The sequence below is a fragment of the Kogia breviceps genome, chromosome 11 (genome assembly GCF_026419965.1).
Source record: "Kogia breviceps isolate mKogBre1 chromosome 11, mKogBre1 haplotype 1, whole genome shotgun sequence".
NCBI lineage: Eukaryota > Metazoa > Chordata > Mammalia > Artiodactyla > Physeteridae > Kogia > Kogia breviceps.
Window position 1 is genome coordinate 9,086,224 of NC_081320.1, and position 23,126 is coordinate 9,109,349.

Consider the following 23,126-nt stretch of genomic DNA (forward strand, 5'->3'; position numbering starts at 1 on the left):
GAAAACTGGGTGAAGGGTACATGGGACCTCTATCTTTGCAACTTCCTATGAATCTGTTAATTATTTCAAAGTAAAAAGTTACTTAGAAAAAAAAAAAAAGCAATAGTTCTAAATGCAACCTGGTATCCTGGATTGGATCCTGCAACAGAAAAGGGACATAATGGAAAATCTGATAAAAATCCAAGTAAAGTCTGTAATTTAGTTAATAGTTTTGTACCCATGTTAATTTTTTTGTTTCGATAAATGCACCAAAGGTTATGTGAGATAACATTCAGGGAAGGGGGTGTGAAGGGTATATGATCTGTGAACCTAAAATAATTTTAAAGAATAAAATCCTGATGCCTGGACTGATTAAAACAGAATCCCTGGGGGCGTGGGCCCCAGGTATCAGTATTTTTAATTTGCCAGGTGATTTCCAATGTGCAGCCAAAGTTAAGACCCACTGTTCTGGAGAGAGAGAATTTTAAAGTATCTACTTCCCACCTGGGTTTTCTCCTGGAGGGAATTCCTTGAGAAAAGTCTCTCAGGGAGCATGCCACTGTTTTTTGGCCTTCATTCCCACTGATCCTGGATAAGGACCCAAATGCCTTTGGGAAAGGTTCCAAAAATCCTCCTCCCTCCCCATCCTCGGTCCCCGTGGTGCCCTGGTTTCTGCGCAGCTGAAGCACTGTGGAAGGTGAGTTTAGGTAAACCAGAAGGCGAGACAAATGCCTTCTCGTTCCCGCTTCTCTAAAACCCCAGAGCTAGAACAGGAAAACAGCAGAGAGCTTGAAATGTTTCAGAGATCTAAGAAAAACTCCGATGTCATGTTCTTTTTTCCAAAGGACGGAGAGGGCTGGTTCACAACCAGCCCTGGCCTCCCTCTCCGCCCTCCGCGCACCTGACAACCGCACGGCGCCCCCCCCCACACCCCCCGGGGCCGCGGGCTGCCCTCCCCGGAACCCCACGACAAAGGCTTAGGTGCAGCAGAGCAGTCCCTTCCTCCCACGTGTGACCTCTTCTTAAAACACAGGAAATGACAATACTGTTAGTGGCGACTGAGCCAGGCGGGCGGAGGAGTGGCAGGAGGAAGCGGTTCCTCGCTGGGGCCAGTGCGAGAAGGCCACCTGCACAGGAGGGAGCGGGGCTGGTGTGACAGACTTGCTTCCAGCTTTGGCACATGGGACAGGCTGGGCGCGTGCTCTGAAGCACGGCATCGTAAGGGAAGCCAAAAAGGTCACCGTGGCCAAGGCCATGGATGTGAACCCCCAGCCCAAACTGGTGCTCCTGGTTTGCTCAAAAAGTGCTGCCAGCAGCAGAAGGCTGGCAAATTAAAAGCAAAGGGAGTACGGGTCACGGCCACAGGAAGGCGGTAATCGTGCACTCACATCGTGGCTTGGCCAGAAGAGGTATAAATACACTGCACTGTAAGAGGGAGGCTGGCCCAGGGACTGGAGATGGCACTGTTCCTTTCTTTCCGTTCGGAAGCAGGCCTGGAGGGCTGGCCCCGGCGGACCCCCATCTCCTAAAGGGGGGCAGGACCTGCTGAGGCTCCCGGCACCGGCCTCTGGTGCTGAGGGCAGCCAGGACCCGCGTCCATGAGGGCCATCTAAAACGTGGCCTGCAGGGGGTGGGTACAGGCTGGCAGGAAGCCGTTCCTCGGCTCGCTCCAGTTCCCCACGTGACTGTCCATTCCCCAGACTTGGGGCTGCCTGCCAAGCGGTTAAACTCCCGGGTTCCGCCCAGGGCTCTCCTCCGCCGGGAGGCCGGGTCTGCTGTGGCTGGACCCTAGAGGGGAGAGGGGAGGGGGATCAGCATCAGAGCCAGTACGGCGGGGGGGGGTGGTGGGTCCTGTGACACCAGGTGTTAAGTCCTCTTTAGGACGGGAAGGGGCGGCGGTGGGGGGGGGGGGGGGCGGCGAGGAGCCTCGGGCCTCTTCGGGAGACATCGAGGCAGAGCTGGGAGCGTTTAGTTAGGAAAATGCTCAGCCTCGTGAGAGAAAACCACTGCCAGGACGGATGCCATCACCGAGAGGCAGGGCTTCTGCCCGTGGGAGGCCGAGGCCATAAGGCCAGGCAGGAGGCAGCTGCCCAGACAACACAGCAGGCACTGGAAGGGAGCTTTTGTTTCCAAGGCTTAGCAGGCATTTCATGGTCCCTCCTGCCCTCCAGGAAAATGAGATGAGAAGTAGCAACAAGGGACAGGAAGCCCCCACTCACCCCCATGGAGAAGTGCCCCTCACCTGGGGGGAGAGGTCTGCACTGCCCCCCAGCAGCTAACAGGCTGGCAAAGGAAAGCAAAGAAAAGGTAAAGTAAAAGGCAAGATATTTACCTTGCATGTTGTCTTAAAACAAAAAATGCTCACTAGTCCACAGTCAATTATCAACTGCAGTTTCCAAATGTGCCAAAGAGGGAAAGGCCTACTGGGAAAGCTAGAGAGAGGAGAAGGAAAGGGAGAGGAAGGGGGAGGGGGAGGGGAGGGAGGGGGAGAAGGAGAGGGAGGGGGAGGAGCGGGGAAAGGGAGAGGGAGGGGAAGAGGGAGGGAGAGAGAGAGAAGACCAGCTATGGAGCTGCACCGGCAGAGCCGCTCCGCTGAGGCAGCTTGGGCAGCACCGCAGAGTCAAGGCGGCCGCGGGGGGCGAGAGGGGCCCAGGAGGCTCGGTGTCAAGCTCAGACTCTCCCTGGGAATCCCGCTCTGGGATTGATCGATGTGGAGGGGCGGACCAGGGTTCCGGAAGGTGTTTCTGTAAAGGGCCAGTCTTCTTAGGCTTTGCAGGCCTCGGGGGCAACGAGGCAACTCCACCAGCAGCCGAGTGCAATCCCTCAGCAGACGGGCACCTCCAGTAAAACGTTACGAGAACAGGAAGATTTGGCCCTCATGCCATTTGCCGACCCGGCTGAAGGCAGCTCAAAATCATTGTGCTTTCCAAGCATTTCAGACACTTCTCTGCCAGGGAACCTAGAGCCAGAGTCACCCAGAGGATGGCTCTGACTGACCTGCACCGTTTCAGCAGCGCCCCGGGGACACTCCAACACGTGTAGCGACACTGAGCTCCCCCGGCAGCGAAGCAACAGGTGAACAGAGATAAAGTGCAAGACCCTGAGGGCCGCCCAGGGCCAATGTCAGGCCGCACTTAGGGGAAAATCACCAACATCATGACTACAGAACAGGGGCTGGTTGGTAATCCGTTACAAAGAGGAAATGACCCATGAGCCACTAAAGACGATTCTCTCAGAGGACTGCCTCACGAGCCGCTGAAGCCACAAAAGGATTAAAAAACCTCTGGGTACGTGATAAAAGATGAAATGAAGGGAAAAACCAGGATTCTTAGATCAAGTTTGTACCTTATACCCAACCTGTGCACTCTGAGTGTAGCAGACGGCGCCAGAAGAGGCTCACACGTGAGAAAACCAAAACCGAAAGGCTCACATTTTGAAAAACAAAAACGTCCTGGCTTTCGAGACCCGAGTCTAACGTGCTGGTGCGAACCTCTGTGTGAGGGGTGCCGCACAAAATAAAAGACCGTCACAGTGGGTAAACAGAGGAGCGGGCTCCGCCCTAAGAGGGGAACGAAGGGTCCGTTCATTCCAAAAGGACCGCGACCAGGACCTGGATCCAGGACCCAACACAACCCCCCAGGGTCCTTCACCAGCACCACAGATGCAGCTCGCAGGAGTGGAGCCACCGACGCAGCTCAGGAAGCGCCTTTCCATTATAAAAACACGTTTGTTTCCCTTCTCAAACGTGGGTCCGGTAACCAAGGGTGCGCCCAGTCTCCAAGCCAGAGGGCCCGTCTCTCCCGGCCTCCAACTCTTCACCTGTACAACGGCCGTGACAACTACCACCTCTCAAAACTTCAGGGACGTTTTCTTAGATGAGTCGGGACGAGCAGAGCCCTTAGCACAGTGCTTGGCACGGGAAGTGCTCAGTAAGAGCTCGGCGTCCCCACTGCAGGGTAAGGGGGATGGAGCACAGGCAGTCAGGCCCCTGCAGTTCCCTCCACGGCCTCTCCCAAGCCCCGCCAAGCCCCGGAGGACCTCAGACCCCAACCTAGGAGCTCGGTCAGCATGAAAGTACCTTCTTGAATGACAAGGACAAGAAAGTTCCCTGATGTGTTTTACCACTCCCACCCAAAGCCCACCCTTCACAGGCTCCTTTTTTCTTTTCCCTCCTTACACTCTAAGGGTGGGGTTTCCCATCCCACTCTGCAAAGTCTGCTTCTTCCTGCTCCCAGTGGAGCGCCTGGATGGGACCAAACGCCTCAGGAGGTGCTCTTCTGGGTTTGGGGGATGGTGTCCACCAGCCACCTACCTTCTGCGTCAGGCCCACTGGTGACCCAAATCTTTACGTTCTAGGTGACCTAACCCTAATCCCAAATGACCCAATACAGCGCCTGAACGTGACCGTACTCCCATTTAGCACCTACGGCTGACCCTTGAACAACTCAGGTTTGAACTGCGTGGGTCCACTTATATGCAGATTATTTTTCAATAGTAAATACTACAGCACTACACAGGCTGTAGCTGGTTGAATCTGCGGATGCAGAACCACAAATACAGAGGACCGACCACGTTATACACAGATTTTTGACTGCACGGAGGGTTGGTGCCCCTAACCTGCTGTTGTTCAAGGGTCAACTGTATTCTCTAATTAAAACAACCCACCCTACAGGACCCGGAGAGAAAATGCTGACTTACATGCTCTACCCAAAATGTCAGCTGACGTATAGCTCAGCGTTGATGAAGTTATTAAAAACACAAGAAGGGAGAGAGAAAAGGACAGGGAGACAAAGGGAGAAAGAACGAACGTAGGGCAGGGTGAGGGCAGAGAGAGCAGGTCTGTGTGTACAGCCAGGACGGCAAAGGGAACGCTCGCCCCGGGGTCGATGCCGCGGGATGCAGCCGCACGGGGCTCACCTGTGGCTGCGGCTGTCTTGTCACCAAGGAGCCGGGTCTGGCTGCCTGGGACGGCCTGGAGGTCCGCATTCTCAGGGGACTGCGGCACGGCCTGGGCTCGGGTGGCCAGGAGTGCATTGAGGTACTGCAGCCGTGTGACCTGGGGCACAGGAAGCATTGCAACTCATGCAGCTGGACGGAGAAGGTGAGGTGAGGGGCCACACCCCTCCCTCCTGCCCTCAAGCCCCCGAACCAGGGTTGGGGGGTGGGGGGGTGCGGGGTGGAGGCGTTGTTAATATCTCCAAGGAAGCTGGGTGCTTAGGCCACCAGCAGACAGAGGGGCCAGGCCGTCCACCCTTCACAGCAAGTACAAGGTCTTGCTCTGGAAAGTCTCAGATAGACTCAATCAGAATTTATTCTCAATCCATTCAAATGTGTGAGCAGCTGGTCTAGCCCTCGGGGACGCAAAGCTGGTTAAAAGCCAGCACCAGTGAGCAGCCCAGACGGTCACCTTGATGAGCTGCAGGTCAGAGAGGGCCCTCACGGTGTAGTCAGGACAGTATGCAGACAAGCGGGCGCCTTCGGCAGGCTCGGGCAGCGGGTCGTGGCGGATGGACTGGAGCGAGGACACCGGGGACTGGTGAGCTATGAGAGGACAGTGGGTGACGGAGCAGGCCGGCCCCACCCAGCCTCTGAGATCCACCCCACGAATCACCCTGGTGAGGGAATACAGCCAGGGGCTCTGAAAAGGACGGCAAACACGCTCCTCCTGGGAAAAGCTGTGCAGGGGTGGGGAGAGCAACAAAGATGAGCCCTGAAGAAATGCTGCCCCACCCTCCATGCAGCCCGGAGATGAGAAGGGCCAGCAGGTCCCAAGGCAGACTGCCTCGCAGGAGGCATGGGCTCTGCGGGAAGGACAGGCTGGACGCAGGGCACTGGAGAGCCTCGGCAACGCCCATCCAGCCGCCGACCCCTGCCTCCAGCTCTGGGACGGCTGCAGCTTACCCGAGGACGGCGCCGTCAGGGCGGACACTCCGTAGTAGGTGAAGGCCCCATTCTCGAACTTCAAGCCCTCTTTCCCGATCTCCACCTCAACCCTGCCCTGGGAGGTCGGGGAAGAGGGGGAGGAAAGAGGGACAGGCAAAGAAAGAGGTGGACAGGTTATCCTTCCTGCCGGCAAAGAGACCAAGGAGAGAGCACCGACCCCACTTATCCAGGGCGGGTGCATCTGGATGTTCCTTCCTCTTCTCAGACCCTCCCCACTTCCTAAGCGAGTGGCGGGCTCCAGGCCGGGCTCGCAGGTACCTGCAGGATGAGGATGAAATAGTCCACCGGCTGGCTGCGCTGGTACAGGTAGTGGTGGGCGGCCAGGCGGTCGCTCTCGTCAAACCTCACTTCCTGGTTGACGCTGGGATGCTTCAGCAGGTGCAGCAGGACCTTCTCGGAGATTCGCAGCGGGCTGAACACATCCACCTCTGCCCCACAGGGGAGACAGGTACGGGGACAGTGTCCACCAGGCCCAGAGCAGCCCGTGTAACCGCCCGCCTCCCGCTGCATGCCCCGGCTCCCCCAGCCTCCCACAACACCCAGCCGGCCGCGGCTCCCCGCCCCCCACAGAGGAGCCGCCTTCAGGTGACCCAAGCTGCTGACAGGGTGGCAGAGAGAGTCGCCAAACTTCTCCTGGACGCCCTCCTGCTTACTGGGAATGGGGAGGGGCGGTCTCCTGATCCACTGGCCGGTGAGCAGAGACGAGGCCCACCCTCGCCCTCACCTCGGGAAAGGAAGCGCTGGGTGGCCAAGAGCAGCTGAGGCGAGATTTTCACTTTATAGTCATCGTCAGACACCTTGAAGAGGGAGAATTCCTCTTTCTGCCTGAGAGGGGCGCTCAGAGACGCGGGCTTCTTCTTCACCATGGTGTCCCCTGGGGCAGGGAGAAGAGGGCCTGCTTAGGCTCCAGCAGCCCTCCATCAGCATGACCGGACCCAGGGGCACGTTGCCTCTCCCTCCCCACAAGGCCTCGGGGCTCCTGGTGGGGGGGGGATAGCATCAGGGCACTGCTGTCTTGACGGCACCTGGTGGCCACTCCACCCAGGCAGTGATCTGGTGCCCGGTCAGAGGGGCGGCAGCTTGCATTCCAGCGATGTCCCGAGAAGTAGCAGAGAGGCCTGCTCCCTCCTCGGAGCTGGGAGAAGATAATGCCGATATAATAGCAGACAGCTTATGTAAAACAACAGGCCCCTCGCTAGAAAGCACATGTTCGAGGATTACTGGTGCCAAACAGCCGCTAGCCTTCAGACCCCGTGCCTACGGCAGTCTGAGATGCCAAACCAAAATGCTGCATTTGGGGGACAGATACGTGGGCAGAGATTCACTTCCAAGATCACAGGGTGGGCAGCTCAGTGTCTCAGGGGGCCCACATGAGGCCCGCCGTCAAGCTTGGGCTCTGTGTCTGCCCTGAAGAGCGCAGCTGCCAGCCCAAGAGTCAGGCCCTTCTAAAACACAATCACGGGCCCCACTATCATCTGTGTGGGGCAAAACCTCTCAGCAGTAAAGAATGGGCTTCTTTGAGAAGACACTTCTGTACAACAGAACAAGAGAATGCAAACGGACCAAGAAAGATGAAGACTGGGAAAAAGCCCGTTAAAGCCAGAGCCCCAGGCCAGCCCTGGGACTGCAAAGCCAACCATGGGACGCGCCCCCGTGGCTCTGCGTCCAGGCACAGGTGTGAGCCCTCCCTCCTGCAACGGGCTCTGACCCGAGACCCAGCCCCGCTTCTGACAACACAGAGACCCGCCATCCTCTGATACACACACGTCCCTGTAAGCTCGAAAGACCAGCTGAGCCGGAAAAGCGCCAGGGCCAGGACTCACTGTACATATCAGACTCGTCCAGGATCTCGGACTTGATGATCTCCTCGATGACGTCCTCCAGGGTGACCAGGCCCAGCACCTCGTAGAAGGGGTCACCTTCGCCCTCGTTGTTCACCTTCTGCACGATGGCCAGGTGGGACTTCCCTGCGGGGAGGGACACTCGAGTTACAGCTTGCTAGGGGGGCTCCTCTTTTCCTTAGTCCCACGTGACTGGCCCACCACAAGGACAGAAGCTGATGTCTATGTCCCCGCAACGCGCCAGGCACCAGGAGAGACTCTTCCTAGGTGCCTGTGAGGAGTAAGTCTCGGACCCCACGTCTACCTGCCCAAGTACCCCCAGGCAGCGGCGGAGCTGGAGTCACCCCGGGTCTGTGCCACTCCACGCCGCAAATGTGGTTTAGGCAAGGATGCATCCGGACCAGAACAGACACCGTATACAGCAGCAACCGGACCGTGGACACAGGGCGCCGACACCAAAGACACGGGCTCCCGGGGGACAGCCTGAACGCAGGAGCCGAGAGGGGCCACCCCGCCTGAGTCTCCAAAGGGAGCGTTCCCAATTCGAAGGCTGCTCTGTATTTCCAGAAGCCGAGGTGCGTGAAAGTCACCCAGGGGGACGAAGATGATGATAATCAGCCAGTTAGAGCCCACACTGTGCGGGAGGAAGAGCAGGAAGCTGCAACGCTTCTCCTTCCTCCTCTGCATCCCCCTCAGGTGAGCTAACTGCTTGCTTTACGAGAAAATGTAAGCTTGAGAAAAGCCCAGCCTCAGCGTGCTGGGGGGAATGTTAGGGAAACTTCAAGAATATACTCTGTTTCAGGTAAGTGCTTTTTCTCCATAAAGCTTTATGCTTGTCCAAAAGACACAGAATGTGGGACTTCCCGGGCGGTCCAGTGGATAAGACTTCGCCTTCCAATGCAGGGGGTGAGGGTTCGATCCCTGGTCGGAGAGCTAAGATCCCGCATGCCTCGGGGCCAGAAAACCAAAACATAAAACAGAAGCAATATTGTAACAAATTCAATCAAGACTTTAAAAATGGTTCACATCAAAACAACCATTTTTTTAAAAAAAAACAGAAACAAAAAGAAACAATGCAAGCCATACAGGTAATTTAAAACTTTTGAGTAGCTACATTAAAAAAAATTAAAGAGACAGAAATGAAATTAATAATATTTTATGATAAACTCAATATAATCAAAATATCATTTCAACATGCAGTCAATATAAACATATGAATAGACATTTTTCCTTTTTTGGGTACTAAGTCTTTGATATCTGGTGTGTCTGGCACTCACTGCACATCTCAGTTCAGACTGGTTACCGTTCAAGAACTCAGCAGCCACATGTGGGTAGTGGCGACTGGACTGGACTGTGCAGGTCTAGGATATGGAACTGAGAGCAAACTCATCTCAACCATGTCCCCCCCTTTTTAACAGTATTTTTTTTTTCATTGAAGTAGAGTTGATTTACAATATTATGTTAGTTCACACTGTGTACAGCAAAGTGTTTCAGTTAGACATATTTTTTCAGATTATTTTCCATTATAGTTATTACAAGATTTTGAATATAGTTCCCTGTGCTATACAGTAAATCCTTGTTGCTTATCTATTTTATGTATAGTAGTTTGTATATGTTAATCCCATACTCCTACTTTATCCCTCCCCCCCTTCTCCTTTGGTAACCATAAGTTTGTTTTCTATGTCTGTTTCTATTTTGTATAGATTCATTTGTATTATTTTTTAGATTCCACATAAAAGTGATATATAATATTTGTCTTTCTCTGTCTGACTTCCTTCATTAAGTATAATCTCTAGGTTCATCCATGTTGCTGCAAATGACATCATTTTATTCTTTTTTATGGCTGAGTAGTATTCATTTGCATATATACCACGTCTTATTTATCCATTCATTTGTCGATGGACATTTAGGTTGCTGCCCCTTTTTATTACTAGTGAATAAAGCATAGGGTAAAAGCAGGCCTGGACCTGCATGTAAAGGGGTGCTTGCTTCAAGAATCCTTTGGTAAAGCAAAAAGTCAAGTTCACCTCTTTGTGTGAATCCTACTTTACATACCTTGGGTTCAATGACAATGTAGTGATTGGGTTTAGCAGCACATGCTTTGGAAGCAGGTGGCATGCCTCTGCCTCACTCTTCAGCATCCGTGCCCCCTGCCCTGCCCCCAGTAATCAGGTATAGGAAGACCTCTGCTCCAAAGTTGGAGGGAATGAAAATGCCAAGAGTCAAGCAAAAGCTATTATTATCAGACCACTAACCAGACGACGAAGAAAGGAAGGAGGCTGTAAAAGAATAAAAAGATCACATTTACTGTATGTCATCAAATCCAAGATGTCATCAATCATGAGACATCCTGGTTAGAGAGATGTTAAAATGCAAAAAAAAAACGTGCATCTGAGAATTGAAGAAATGCAGTACAGGCCTACGTCGTTTCAATGTGCTTCACAGATACTGCTTTTTTTTTTTTTTCCAACAAACTGAAGGCGTGTGGCAACATTCGGGGAGCAAGCCTATCGGCACCATTTTTCAGACAGCATCTGCTCACTCTGTGTCTGTGTCACATTTTGGTAATTCTTCCAGATTTTCAAACTTTTTCATTATTATTATATCTGTTATGGCGATCTGTGATGTTACTATTGTAATTGTTTTGGGGGAGCGCCACCAACTGCACCCACATAAGACGGGGAACTTGACGGATACTGTGTGTGTTCTGACTGCTCCACCAACCGGTCATTCCCTGTCTCTCTCCCTCTCCTCTCCTCTCTCCCTGTTCCCTGAGAAGAATCACAGGGCTCTCACTTTAAAACAAAAGCTAGAAATGATTGAGCTTAGCAAGGAAGGCATGTCGAAAGCTGAGACAGGCTGAAAATTAGGCCTTGTGCACCAAACGGCCAAGTCGTGAATGCAAAAGGACAGTGCTTGAAGGAAATTAAAAGAGCTACTCCAGGGCTTCCCTGGTGGCGCAGTGGTTAAGAATCCACCTGCCAATGCAGGGGACACGGGTTCGAGCCCAGGTCTGGGAAGATCCCACATGCTGCGGAGCAACTAAGCCCGTGCGCCACAACTACTGAGCCTGCGTGCACTCTAGAGCCCATGAGCCACAACTACTGAGCCCACGTGCCACAATTACTGAAGCCCGCGCACCTAGAGCCCACGCTCTGCAACAAGAGAAGCCACCGCAATGAGCAGCCCACGCACTGCAACAAAGAGTAGCCCCCGCTCGCCACAACTAGAGAAAGCCCACACGTAGCAACAAAGACCCAATGCAGCCAAAAATTAAAAATAAATAAATAAATAAATAATTTTAAAAAATTTTTAAATAAAGAGCTGCTCCAAAAAAATAAAAATAAACAAACAAGCAAATAAATAAATAAATGTGCTACTCCAGTGAACACGTGAATGGTAAGAAAGCCAAACAGCCTTCTTGCTGATCTGGAGAAAGTTTCAGTGGTCTGGATAGAAGATCAAACCAGCCACAACTTTCCCTTACCCAAAAACCTAACCCAGTGCAAGGCCCCACCTCTCAATTCTATCAAGGCTAAGAGAGGTGAGGGAGCTGCAGATGAAAAGTTTGAAGCTACCAGAGATCAGCTGATGAGGTTTAAGGAAAGCTGTCTCCATAACATAAGAGTAAGGTCAAACAGCAAGTGCTGATGCAGAAGCTGCAGCAAGTTATCCAGAAGATTTAGTTAAGATCATTAATGAAGGTAGCTACACTACATAACAGATGTTCAGTGTGGACAAAACCACCTTATATTAGAAGAAGATGCTATCTAGGACTCTGGTAGCCAGAGAGGAAAAGTCAAGGCCTGGTTTTAAAGCTTCAAAGGACACGCTGACCCTTTTGTTATGGGCTAATTCAGTTAGCAGGTGATTTTGAGTTGAAGCCAATGCTCACTTACCATTCCAAAAATCCTAGGGCCCTTGGGAGTTATGCTAAATCTACTCTGCCTGTGCTCTATAAATCGAACAATAAAGGATGACAACACGTTGGTTTACTGAATATTTTAAGCCCACTGTTGAGAGCCACTGCTCAGAAAAAAGATTCCTTTTAAAGTAGAACTGCTCACTGACAATGCACCTGGTCACCCAAGAGCTCTGGTGGAGCTGTATAAGGAGATTAATGTTATTTTCATGACTGCTAACAAAACATCATACTGTAGCCCATGGATCAACGAGTCATTTCAACTTTCAAGTCTTATTATTTAAGAACTACCTTTAAAGCAAAAAATTAAGTTTTGTACTCATTAGTATTTACATCTCCCCATTCCACCGCCACTGAAATCTGTGCAAGAAAATGTAGTACTTGGCTCTGAGGTTGCCAGTTATACAGTAGTCTATTTTGCCTATGAAAGTTTGTATTTAACTGTTTTGTTCATTAAAAACCTTACGGTGGGCTTCCCTGGTGGCGCAGTGGTTGAGAGTCCGCCTGCCGATGCGGGAGACACGGGTTCGTGCCCTGGTCCGGGAGGATCCCACGTGCCGCGGAGCAACTAAGCCCGTGAGCCATGGCCGCTGGGCCTGCGCGTCCGGAGCCTGTGCTCCGCAGCGGGAGGGGCCACAACAGTGGGAGGCCCGCATACCGCAAAAAAAAAAAAAAAAAAAAAAAAAAAAAACCTTACGGTGGTTATGCATATTTAATTTCAGAAAGTTTAGAGTTGGTCAGAACATATTTTGCAAGATTTAGTGCCTAGTGTTGCTTTTCTGATGTAATAAAAGGTTGTCTGGCAGAACCTGAAAAAAAAAAAAAACAAAAACAAAAACTACCTTTCATAAGGCTACACCTGCCATAGACAGAGAGTCCTCTGATGGATGTCGGCAAGTCAACTGAAAACCTTCTGCAAAGCATTCACCATTCTAGACGCCATTAAGAACATTCATGATTCATGAAAAGAGATCAAAATATCAACACTGATAGGAGTTTGGAAGAACTTGAGTCCAGCCCTCATGGATGACTTTGAGGGGTTCAAGACTTCATGAAGGAAAGTAACTGCACATGTGGCAGGACTAGCAAGGGAACTAGAATGAGAAGTGGAGCCTGAAGGTGTGACTGAATTGCTGCCATCTCAGGATAAAACTTGAACGGACAAGGAGTTGCTTCTCACGGATGAGCAAAGAAACTGGTTTCTTGAGATGGGAACTACTCTTGGTAAAGATGTTGCAAAGACTGTTGAAATGGCAACAAAGGATTTAGAACATCATATGAACTTAACTGATAAGGGGTTGGGGTTGGCAGGGTTTGACAGGACTGACTCCAATTTTGGAAGAAGTTCTACTGTGGATAAAATGCTATCAAACAGCATCAGGTGCTTCAGAGAAATCGCTGGTGCAGGGAAGAGCCAACTGATGCAGCAAGCTTCACCGTCATCTTAAGAAACTGCCACGGTGACCCCAATCAGCAGCCACCACCCTGATCAGCCAGCAGTCACTTCGTAGAATGAATTTGGGAGTGTTTCTCCCTCTGCAATTTTTTGGAAGAGTTTGAGAAGGATCGGTGTTAACTCTTCTCTAGATGTTTGATAGAATTCACCTGTGAAGCCATTTGGTCCTGGACTTTTGTTTGCTGGAAGATTTTAAATTACAGTTTCAATTTCATTACTTGTGATTGGTCTGTTTATGTTTTCTAATTCTTCCTGGTTCAGTCTTAGAAAATTGTACCCTTCCAAGAATTTGTCAATTTCTTCGTGGCTGTCCATTTTACTGGCATATAATTGTTTGTAGTAGTCTCTTATAATCCTTTGTATTTCTGCAGTGTTGGTTGTGATTTTTCCTTTTTCATTTCTAATTTTATTGATTTGAGTCCTCTCCCTTTTTTCTTAATGAGTTTGACTCAGGGGATATCAATTTTGTTTATCTTCTCAAAGAACCAGCTTTTAGTTTTATTGATCTTTGCTATTGCTTCCTTCGTTTCTATTTCAGACGCAGAGTTAGCGTCTCCCCACAACTAGGGCTCCTGCCGTCTGCTTGTGGGGGACTCTGACCCCCAAGGAGATGGGAGGAACCCCAGAGTGAACTGGTAGGACACAGGGGGACCGAGTGGGGAGGAGAAGTGGAGGTCAGACAAGATCAGCGCCCCTGAGGCCAGGAGATCAGGAGAGGCAGGTGGGAGGGACTCTTCGGGAAGAGCAGGAGAGGAGCACAGGGCAATCACCTGGCCCACTTCAGCCAGGGAGCCTGCTGAGCTCCCAAGCCGGTTCCTGCCTCCAAAGCCCCATCCAGGCTGCATGGGTCCTGGGGGCACAGGAGGGAGAACAGGGAGATCAGGAGAGGCAGGCGGGAGGGGTCCTGCCGCAGGAGAGGAGCAGAGGGCGATTGCCCCGCCCACTCAGGCACAAGGAGCCTGCTGAGCTCCCAGACCAATCCTCTGCCCTCCAAGGCCCCTCCAGGCTGTGTGGGTCCTTAGGGGCATAGGAGGGAGGCCAGGTGGGGATCAGGAGAGGCAGGTGGGAGGGGCCCTCCAGGAGGAGCAGGAGAGGAGAGAAGGGTGTTTTCCCCACCCACTTGAGCCCAGGAAGCCTGCTAGGCTCCCAGGTGAGGTCCCCTGCCCCCTGAGACCAGGGGGTGTGCGGCACACCTGGGCTCCTTCTATTCCTTGAGCCTAAGCCCCACCCCACACAGCCCCCAGGGCCTTTTCCAGCCCTGTGGGTCCTGAGCATAGGTCCTGCGCACCGCACCGCACCGCACCTCCCAAACCTCGCCCTTGCTTAGGACCCGCCCTCCACATCCAAGGCCTTCCCCCACCACCCTTTTTTTCTTTTCCCTCCACTTTTTTACTATTGTGATACTGATGTACCTTCCCATTGTTGATTCATCTAAATTTTTATTTCTACATTCTTTCTAACATATCTGTTAGTTTCCTAGTCTAATTTTATTTTTTACTTTGTTATTGTTCTTTTTTATTTTTTAATTTTGCCACCCCACACGGCTTGCGGGATCTTGATTCACAAGCCCAGGGTTGGGCGGAAGTTCCTGTGGTGGGAGCTCTGAGTCCGAACCATCGGACTAACAGAGAACCTCAGACCCCAGGGAATATTCATCGGAGTGAGGTCTCACAGAGTTCCTCAACTCAGCACCAAGACCCAGCTCTACCCAACAGCCTATAAACTCCAGTGTTGGAAGCCTCAGGCCAAACAACCAGTAAAACAGGAACACAATCTCAATCATTAAAAAAAAAAAAAAAAAAGAGAGAGAGAGAGATGGCAAAAAAATATGTCACAGATGAAGGAGCAACGTAAAAACCTACAAGACCAAACAAATGAAGAGGAAATAGGCAATCTACCTGGAAAAGAATTCACAGTTATGATAGTGAAGATGATGCAGAATCTCGGAAATAGAATGGAGGCACGAATTGAGAAAAGACAAGAAATGTTTAACAAAGATCTAGAAGAACTAAAGAACAAACAAACAGAAATGAACAACACAATAACTGAAATGAAAAATACACTAGAAGGAATCAATAACAATAACGGAGGCAGAAGGACAAATAAGTGAGCTGGAAGACAAAATGGTGGAAATTACTGCCAAGGAGCAGAAAAAAGAATAAAGAATGAAAAGAATTGAAGACAATCTCAGAGACCTCTGTGACAACACTAAACACACCAACATTCGAATTACAGGGGTCCCAGAAGAAGAGAAAAAGAAAGGGTCTGAGAAAATATTTGAAGAGATTACAGTGGAAATCTTGCCTAACATGGGAAAGGAAATAGTCACCCAAGTCCAGGAAGCACAGAGAGTCCCATACAGGATAAACCCAAGGAGAAACACACCAAGACACATATTAATCAAGCTAACAAAAATTAAATTCAAAGAGAAAATATTTAAAGCAGCAAGGGAAAAACAAAAGATAACATACAAAGGAGTCCCCATAAGGTTATCAGCTGATTTTTCAGTGGAAACTACAGGCCAGAAGGGAGTGGCAGCACATACTTAAAGTGATGAAAGAGAAAAACCTACAACCAAGATGACTCTACCCAGCAAGGATCTCATTCAGATTCGATGGAGAAATCAAAAGCTTTTCAGACAAACAAAAGCTAAGAGAATTCAGCACCACCAAACCAGCTTTACAACAAATGCTAAAGGAACTTCTCTAAGCAGGAAACACAAGAGAAGGAAAAGACCCACAAAAACAGACCCAAAACAATTAAGAAAATAGTAACAGGAACATACATATTGATAATAACCTTCAATGTAAATGGATTAAATGCCCCAAACAAGACACAGACTGGCTGAATGGATACAAAAACAAGACCTATATATATATGCTGTCTACAAAAGACCCACTTCAGACCTAGGGACACATGCAGACTGAAAGTGAAGGGATGGAGAAAGATATTCCGTGCAAATGGAAATCAGAAGAAAGCTGGAGTAGCAATACTCGTGTCGGATAAAATAGACTTTAAAATAAAGACTGTTACAAGAGATAAGGAGGGACACTATGTAATGATCAAGGGATCAATCCAAGAAAAAGACATAACAATTATAAATGTTTTTGCACCCAACACAGGAGCACCTCAATACGTAAGGCAAATGCTAACAACCATAAAAGGAGAAATCAACAGTAACACAGTAACAGTTAGGGGACTTTAACACCCCACTTACACCAATAGACAGATCATCCAAACAGAAAATAAATATGGAAACATCAGCTTTAAATGACACAACCGACCAGATAGATCTAATTGACATTTATAGAACATTCCACCCAAAAGTGGCAGAATACACTTTCTTCTCAAGTGCACATAGAACATTCTCCAAGATAGATCACATCTTGGGTCACAAATCAAGCCTCGGGAAATTTAAGAAAACTGAAATCGTATCAAGCATCTTTTCTGACCACAACGCTCTGACATTGTATTATCAATTACAGGAAAAAAAAAAACTGTACAAAACACAAATACGTGGAGCCTAAACAGTGCACTACTAAATAACCAAGAGATCACTGAAGAAATCAAAGAAATAAAAAAATACATAGACACAAATGACAATGAAAGCACGACCACCCAAAACCCATGGGACACAGCAAAAGCAGTTCTAAGAGGGAAGTTCACAGCAATTCAATCTCACCTCAAGAAACGAGAAAAATCTCAAATAAACAAACTTACCCTATACTTAAAACATAACTCTTATATACACTGAGAAGCCAAAATGCTTGTATGACTCACTTTACTGTGGTGGTCTGGAACTGAACCCACAATATCTCCAAGGTATGCCTATACTTAGGGCTTGCTTACTGTGTGCCAGCCACCAAATGCTTTATTCATTTATTAACTTACCAAATCCTCTGGCAACTCTATAAGGCACATATTATTATTTGCATTTTACAGTTCACAGAAAAAACTGAGGCCAAGAGAGGTTCAGTGACCCCGCCAAGCTGGAACCCAGGCTGCTGGCTCTGAGTCCACTCTCCTAACACCCCACCCCCACCCCACGCAAGTGACTTTCACTGAAGAGAACAAAACACCGAATCTTAGGAGCCCCCTCCCCTCTGGGAGACAGGCATGGTGCCAAGTGCAGGGCCCCGCTGAAGTGAAGCCAGCAGCCCTCTTCAGGGGCTCTACCATCCTGGAACAAAAATTAAAGGTGGAAATGCCCACATTAAGTTGCCTCCCCACTTCCCAGGAGGAAGGGGCTAGGGGTCCCTGGGGAACTGTCTGCCCATTCCTGCTGAGACAGAGGCACTGAACGAGGAACGTGGCATTTCCAGACGCTTCCCACCCCTGGTGTTTGGGCTGGAATGGCTCACACCGGCAGACAGGCAGCACTGCTACGAGGGCCCCAGCAGCTCTGCCACGGGATACAAATCGGTCAGGCCACATCAGGAAGGCTGAGGCTTGACACACAATGTTGGTCAACGGTCTTTTGGGATTTCGGGAGCCAAAACCCAGGTTCTAGATGGCTATCTGGGAGCAGAGGACCCACTTCAGCCCCCTTCTTCCACAAAGCCAGTCCCTTTGGCAGGTTACCTACAGGAATGACTAAGTTCCACCTTGCTTTCAAAACTTCTATAAAATAGGCGCAAGATTCTCAGTGATGAGATGATTCAATAATGAACAGAAGAAAGAGCCCCTGCAAAGTCCCCCAAACAGTGGCCATGTGATCTAACCTTAAGACAGAATGTTTGAGGGGTCCAGAAGGCAACCAGGAGAAAGGAGTAAGGGGCACACAGAGAATGGGAAGCTGGAGGGATTCAAGTTTCTCATCTGATAGGATAAAACGCCCTGAAGATATGGGGCCCCCTGGCTGGCTGACTGCAAACACGGACACAGGCCCCAAGACAGGTGCCGTCAGCTCTCCCCATGAAAGCTCTACAGAGCCGCAGGCCACGGGTAGATGGCACACCTGCCGACGCCCACCAGGAAGCTCTGAAAAGCTCTGGAGTTCTGATTTTAGTTAGCAGGCTCGAGAACGCTCACAAACGACAGGGATGCTAGAGGACCCTTCCATAATTCCTATTTTCTAGAACATTCCTAAAAATGCAATTGGAGTTGAAATTCCTCTGCCTTCCCTCTTTAGCTTTTTTTTAAACAACTGTCTGAACGTATCTTGTGAGAAAAGTACTATGTGACCATCCCTCACAGATGTCTGAGCAGGTCTGACTCTTCAGAGTTGGGGCAATCCTTTGGCTTCTGACAGGCAATGAACCACAGCTCAGGGTTTAAAGCAGACTCCGAAAAGCGCACCCATCCTAATCCCTCCTTCGGCTGAATGTCCTCGAGGTCACTGGGGGTTGACAAAGAAGGCAGGGGTTAGTAGCTTTAAAGAAAATACACGCCACTTACTACACCTCCAAAGTGTGCGCTCCTCCTGGCAATGCTTGCACAAAACAATCAGCTGTCACCTCAAGTCTGCACAGTGACTGAGGGGCACCTCACCAGGGAAGGTGCCTCTCCCAGACTACACAGTTCCAAAACTGCGCTCTGAAGGAGACAAAGGAACAGGGCCCGGAATGGCAGTAACTGCCAAGATGCCAGGGCCTCCAGCTTCAGGAATTCACAGGGACCACCGTCTCATACACTTGGCAGAGAGACAGGAACAGGATCAGTTCCTAAAACCTCACGCACCAGGGAGGCTGCGATATGCCCTTTGTTCACCAGCAGAGGAATGATGCGGAGTGTTAGGCTAACAAGGACTTCAGTGAGGAAACATAAAGCTCTCGGCCAAAGGACTGCACTGCACGAGAGCAGAGAAAGCTCAGGATGTCACAGGAAAGACGTGACCATCTTGCCCTGAGAATGGCCCTCACTCTCCACAGGAGTCAGGAGGTCAAGGGGACTGAAGAGCCCCCCATTCAACCTCCAGACTGCACCCCTCCCCCACCTCCTTCTAGAAGGAGGCTCTCCAGAGCCGCCCCAAGGCCACCACCCCAGAACAGAAGCAGCCTGCACTGGCCTTCCCTCCCTACCAGCAACTTCCTACCAACACTTAGACCTAAACCCACTCGACTCCCCCATCTTAAAACCAAAGAGCAGAAGGCCTCCTGCCCACCCAGCCTCTCCCAGCCACTGCCCCCTGGCTTACGCTCCGCAGTCGTACCTCCCGGAAGGCCTGTCTCCTTGGGCTGTCGTACTTCAATCCCCAGCACCCCACTCCATGGCACCACAACTGCTCTGCAAAGGTCAAGGGTATCCTGGTTGCTGGATCCAAAGGACATGATGCCAGCCTCTCTCCTGATCACTCTCCTTCCCTTAGTTTCCAGAGCATTCCAGGGTCTGGCTCTCCTCAGCAGCCCCTCCTCTCTGCCCTCCACCCCTTACCTGCTGTGCCCCTCTTTAGGCTCCGCTTCCTAGGACCACTTCAACACAGACGTCCAGATCCTTCCCTCCTGCTTGGGACTGTCACTTCCATTTCACTGCACATCAACTAATCCTAGAAGCCTGCCTCTCGGGCCACTGCACCGACACAAATTCCAATGCCCAGAACGAACTCATCTGCCTGCCACCCGCCACTGCCCCCAAGCCCTCTCTTCCCTGCGTGTGCTCTGCCTCAGGGAGGGTCAAGGCCACCACCAAGCCAAAATCCACATTCATCCTCAGCTCCTCTTCTTGCCCCACAGTCCCTGAGCTAACCACAAAATCCTCCTAAGCCCACCTTCAAATGCCCTCTTGGGTTACTCCTCTCCAGGCCCGCTGTGCACCCCTGTTCAGGCTACCATCACCTCTCACTGAACCCCCCCCAACCACTGGGAACCCCCAACTGTGGTCTCCACACCAGTCAGTGATCTGTGCAAACCACTCAGATGGTGCCACGCTCTGCTCACAGGCACCGCCCTGGTGGTCAAGCCCGGCCTCCCCAGGGCCTCAAGCTGGAAGGCGGCAGGGGCAGGATGGCACCCTCCCCTGCTGACTCCAGGGCCTGCACGGCTGGCCACTAGGCCACGAGAATCCCCACTGCCTCAGAGACTACAGTACCACTCGGAGACAGAGTACTTGCTACTGGGGGGCTCTGCCTGGCCCCCGACCCAGGCTCCTCTCCCCAGTGAAGGGCTGCATGGCTACTCTCTGAGGAAACAGCCAGGAGATTATCAGAGATTCTCTAGGACAGCAGCCAGGGCTGCCCATCAAAGTCTCCCACCGAGGGCTTCCCTGGTGGCGCAGTGGTTGAGAGTCCGCCTGCCGATGCAGGGCACACGGGTTCGTGCCCTGGTCTGGGAAGATCCCACATGCCGCGGAGCGGCTGGGCCCGTGAGCCATGGCCGCTGAGCCTGCGCGTCCGGAGCCTGTGCTCCGCAACGGGGGAGGCCACAACAGTGAGAGGCCCGCGTACCGCAAAAAAATACCGCAAAAAAAACCACAACAGTCTCCCACCGAGATCCCCAGATACAGTAATAACAGTTACTGCCTAACTTCAACACCCAAGCATCTCGCAAGGATTAAAGGAGATGGTGCGCGAGAGCGCCCACTAGTGGCCGCCATACAGCAGTGCTAATGCAGGAGTAACATGGTCACTACCGCAGAGCTTGGCCTTCCTGCCCTGACAGTCAAGGGGCTCACAGGGGCCTGGAGACTTCACAGCTGCGAGGAAGATGAGGGGGAGCTGCTCACTTCTCCACCGCAATTATGCAGTCTTTAGGGTGAAGCTCATCCAGAGTCCTGATATGTCCCCAAGCCCATCCTGCAGTTCAGGTGTGAAAAGCCTGGCTAGTGGCCAAGACATGGCCAAGCTCTGGGGAGGACACCCAAGCTCAACAACGGAGAGGGAGACTGCAGGGGAATCCAAACCTTCACAATGCGAGGGTCTCAGTTTTTACCAGGGTGAAAGGAGAGGGTGAAAATGTGGAGTTAAGAGAGAACTTGAAACCTTACTCGGGGTTTAAAAAAAAAAAAAAGTAACAGGAGACTAATTGGTATCCATCAAGTTGCTTCTGGTGAAATTACAGTGGAAATTTCTTCCACACCTGTAGAAAAATATTTACCAATCATTCCCTCTCCCTTCCTTTTACCAATCAGGAAGGTAGCAGCCCATCAGTGACCTTAACAATGACGCCCTGGAAACATCACAGGACCAGCCACTTTTATATTATATGTGTGCAGAGAGCAGCGTCCACGTACCTGAAGACTACTCTTCTATGTTCTTTCAGTTTCTATCCAAGAGTTTGGACCTGCTACAAAGCCAAAGGCCACAGAAATGACCTGGTAAAGAGCTGGACAGTTAGAGCCAGGTAGACATACCTCCCCAAACTGGGGGCCTGCCAGGAGAAGGGGATTTTTGCTGTCTATAGCACTGTCAGTTTCGGAGCCACAGCCTTTAAATGATATTTCGAAGGGTCACTCAGAGCTGCAAAGCCATCCTCTTCATTAAAAGGGCCCTTAGAGGCGTCCCTGCCCTCCACGGGGGTGGGACCCTTCCCCAGAAGCTTCCCTAAACCCCCACTCCTTCTCTAGGGCGCTGACATGCGAGTCCCCTCCGCGATTCCCGGGCCGTTACCTCGTTTGAACTCCTCCAGGACGGCGTCCAGCTTGGTGTCGTTGAAGACGAAGTGGAGTGGGTGGCTGTAGAAGCGGGTGATTGTGCTGAGCGGCGTGCAGTCTTCGGGGTCCACGAAGGCCAAGTCCTTGAGGTAGAGCATGTCCACGATGTTGGAACGCTCGTCCTCGTACACGGGGATGCGCGTGTGGCCGCTCTGCATGATGCTGGCCAGGACGCCGAAGTCCAGCACGGTGCTGGCGTCCAGCATGAAGCAGTCCTCGAGGGGCGTGAGCACGTCCTCCACGGTCCGGCAGGGCAGAACGCCCTTGCTGAGATCGCTGTAGAGGTCGCCGCCGCCGCGCGCCAGTTCCAGCACGCGCTCGCGCAACCGCCCTGGCCGCGCCGCCAGCTCCAGCAGCTGGCCCACGGGCAGCGCCACGGGCAAGGTGAGCAACACTGCCAGGCGGCTGAGGATCAGCGCGCGCGGCGCCAGCGCCAACGTCCAGCGCCCGCTCACGGCGGCCGGCACCACCTCGCCCACCAGGAACACGAGCCCCGCGCTGCCGAGCACGGCGGGCACGGCGCGCTGGCCGGCCGCGCGGTACAGCAGCACAGCCAGCGCCGCCTGCGCCAGGCTGGCCAGCAGCAGCAGCGCGCCCAGGGCGCAGCCGGCCCAGCGCCGCGCGGGCTCCAGGCGCCGCGCCGCCGCACGCTCCGCCTCCGAGCCGCTCTCGCGCAGCACCTGCACCTCGGCCGGCGCCAGCGCCAGCGCGCTCAGCTGCAGGCCCCGCGCCAGCGCCGCCAGCGCCAGCAGCCCCGCCGCCCCCAGGCCCAGAGCCCAGGGCGGCGCCGCCTCCTCGGCTGCCCCGCCGCCCGGCTCCACACGCACCGCCAGCAGCGCCGAATGCGGGCGCACGGCCTCGGCGCGCAGGCGCAGCAGCGCGCGCCACTCGCCCGTGGGGGCCGCCGCCTCTTCTGCCTCCGCGCCGCTCGGCTCCCCGCGAACCGCCAGCAGCGCCGAGTGCGGGAGCACAACCTCAGCGCGCAGGCGCAGCAGCGCGCGCCACTCGCCCGTGGGGGCCGCCGCCTCGTCGGACGCCGCGGCCGGCCCGCCCTCGGGGCAACCCGCCCCCTCAGGGGCCACCCAGGACCAGGAGCTGTTGGCGAAGCCCGATCCGAAGAGGCGCAGGCGGAAGGTGGCCTCCGGAGCGGCCCGCATCTCCCCTCCGCGCGCCCACCCCGCGCCCGCTGCTCCGTCCTCCTCCAGACAGACACCCAGCACTCGCGGGCCCGACGCCGCCTCTCCAGCGGCGTTGCCCAGGTAGAGCGCGGCGAGCAACCAGCCTAGCCGACCCGCCGCCGCCGCCGCCGCCATCGCCTGCTGCCCCCTCTCGGCCTCCCGCGCAGCCTACCCCTCCGCCTCCCCCGGGCCAATCGTCGCCAGCCCTGGCGCCGCTTCCG

At 52.5% G+C, this 23,126-nt stretch overlaps 1 protein-coding gene across 4 annotated transcripts; it reads right to left on the reverse strand.

Moving 5' to 3' along the window:
• Nucleotides 1-1,616: 1,616 nt before the first annotated feature.
• CNNM3 (cyclin and CBS domain divalent metal cation transport mediator 3) lies at nucleotides 1,617-23,077 on the reverse strand. 4 transcript variants are annotated; one of them, XR_010835367.1, is made up of 9 exons: nucleotides 21,684-23,077; nucleotides 7,746-7,889; nucleotides 6,647-6,796; nucleotides 6,181-6,350; nucleotides 5,881-5,977; nucleotides 5,387-5,520; nucleotides 4,897-5,035; nucleotides 2,312-2,411; nucleotides 1,682-1,767 (listed from the first exon to the last, which is right to left on the reverse strand). XR_010835367.1 is itself a non-coding variant. In XM_059078482.2 (8 exons), exons 1-8 carry the CDS (start codon nucleotides 23,038-23,040, stop codon nucleotides 1,703-1,705), a joined length of 2,256 nt encoding a protein of 751 aa, XP_058934465.1. In that variant the 5' UTR covers nucleotides 23,041-23,077; the 3' UTR covers nucleotides 1,617-1,702. The 4 variants fall into 4 exon arrangements, 3 of the variants coding, with proteins under 3 accessions (XP_058934465.1, XP_066863284.1, XP_066863283.1); XM_059078482.2 differs by lacking the exon at nucleotides 2,312-2,411 and having other exon boundaries at nucleotides 1,617-1,767; XM_067007183.1 differs by lacking the exons at nucleotides 1,682-1,767; nucleotides 2,312-2,411 and adding an exon at nucleotides 1,775-2,262.
• Between the last annotated feature and the right edge of the window lie 49 nt (nucleotides 23,078-23,126).

Excerpts from the sequence above, each read along its gene's own strand:
- CNNM3 (XM_059078482.2), bottom strand. The coding sequence starts at position 23,040 with ATGGCGGCGGCGGCGGCGGCGGGTCGGCTAGGCTGGTTGCTCGCCGCG. Across the intron at positions 7,890-21,683 it reads CCTGGAGGAGTTCAAACGAG|GGAAGTCCCACCTGGCCATC; the intron begins GTAACGGCCCGG and ends CCCTCCCCGCAG. Across the intron at positions 1,768-4,896 it reads CAAGACAGCCGCAGCCACAG|GGTCCAGCCACAGCAGACCC; the intron begins GTGAGCCCCGTG and ends TCTCCCCTCTAG.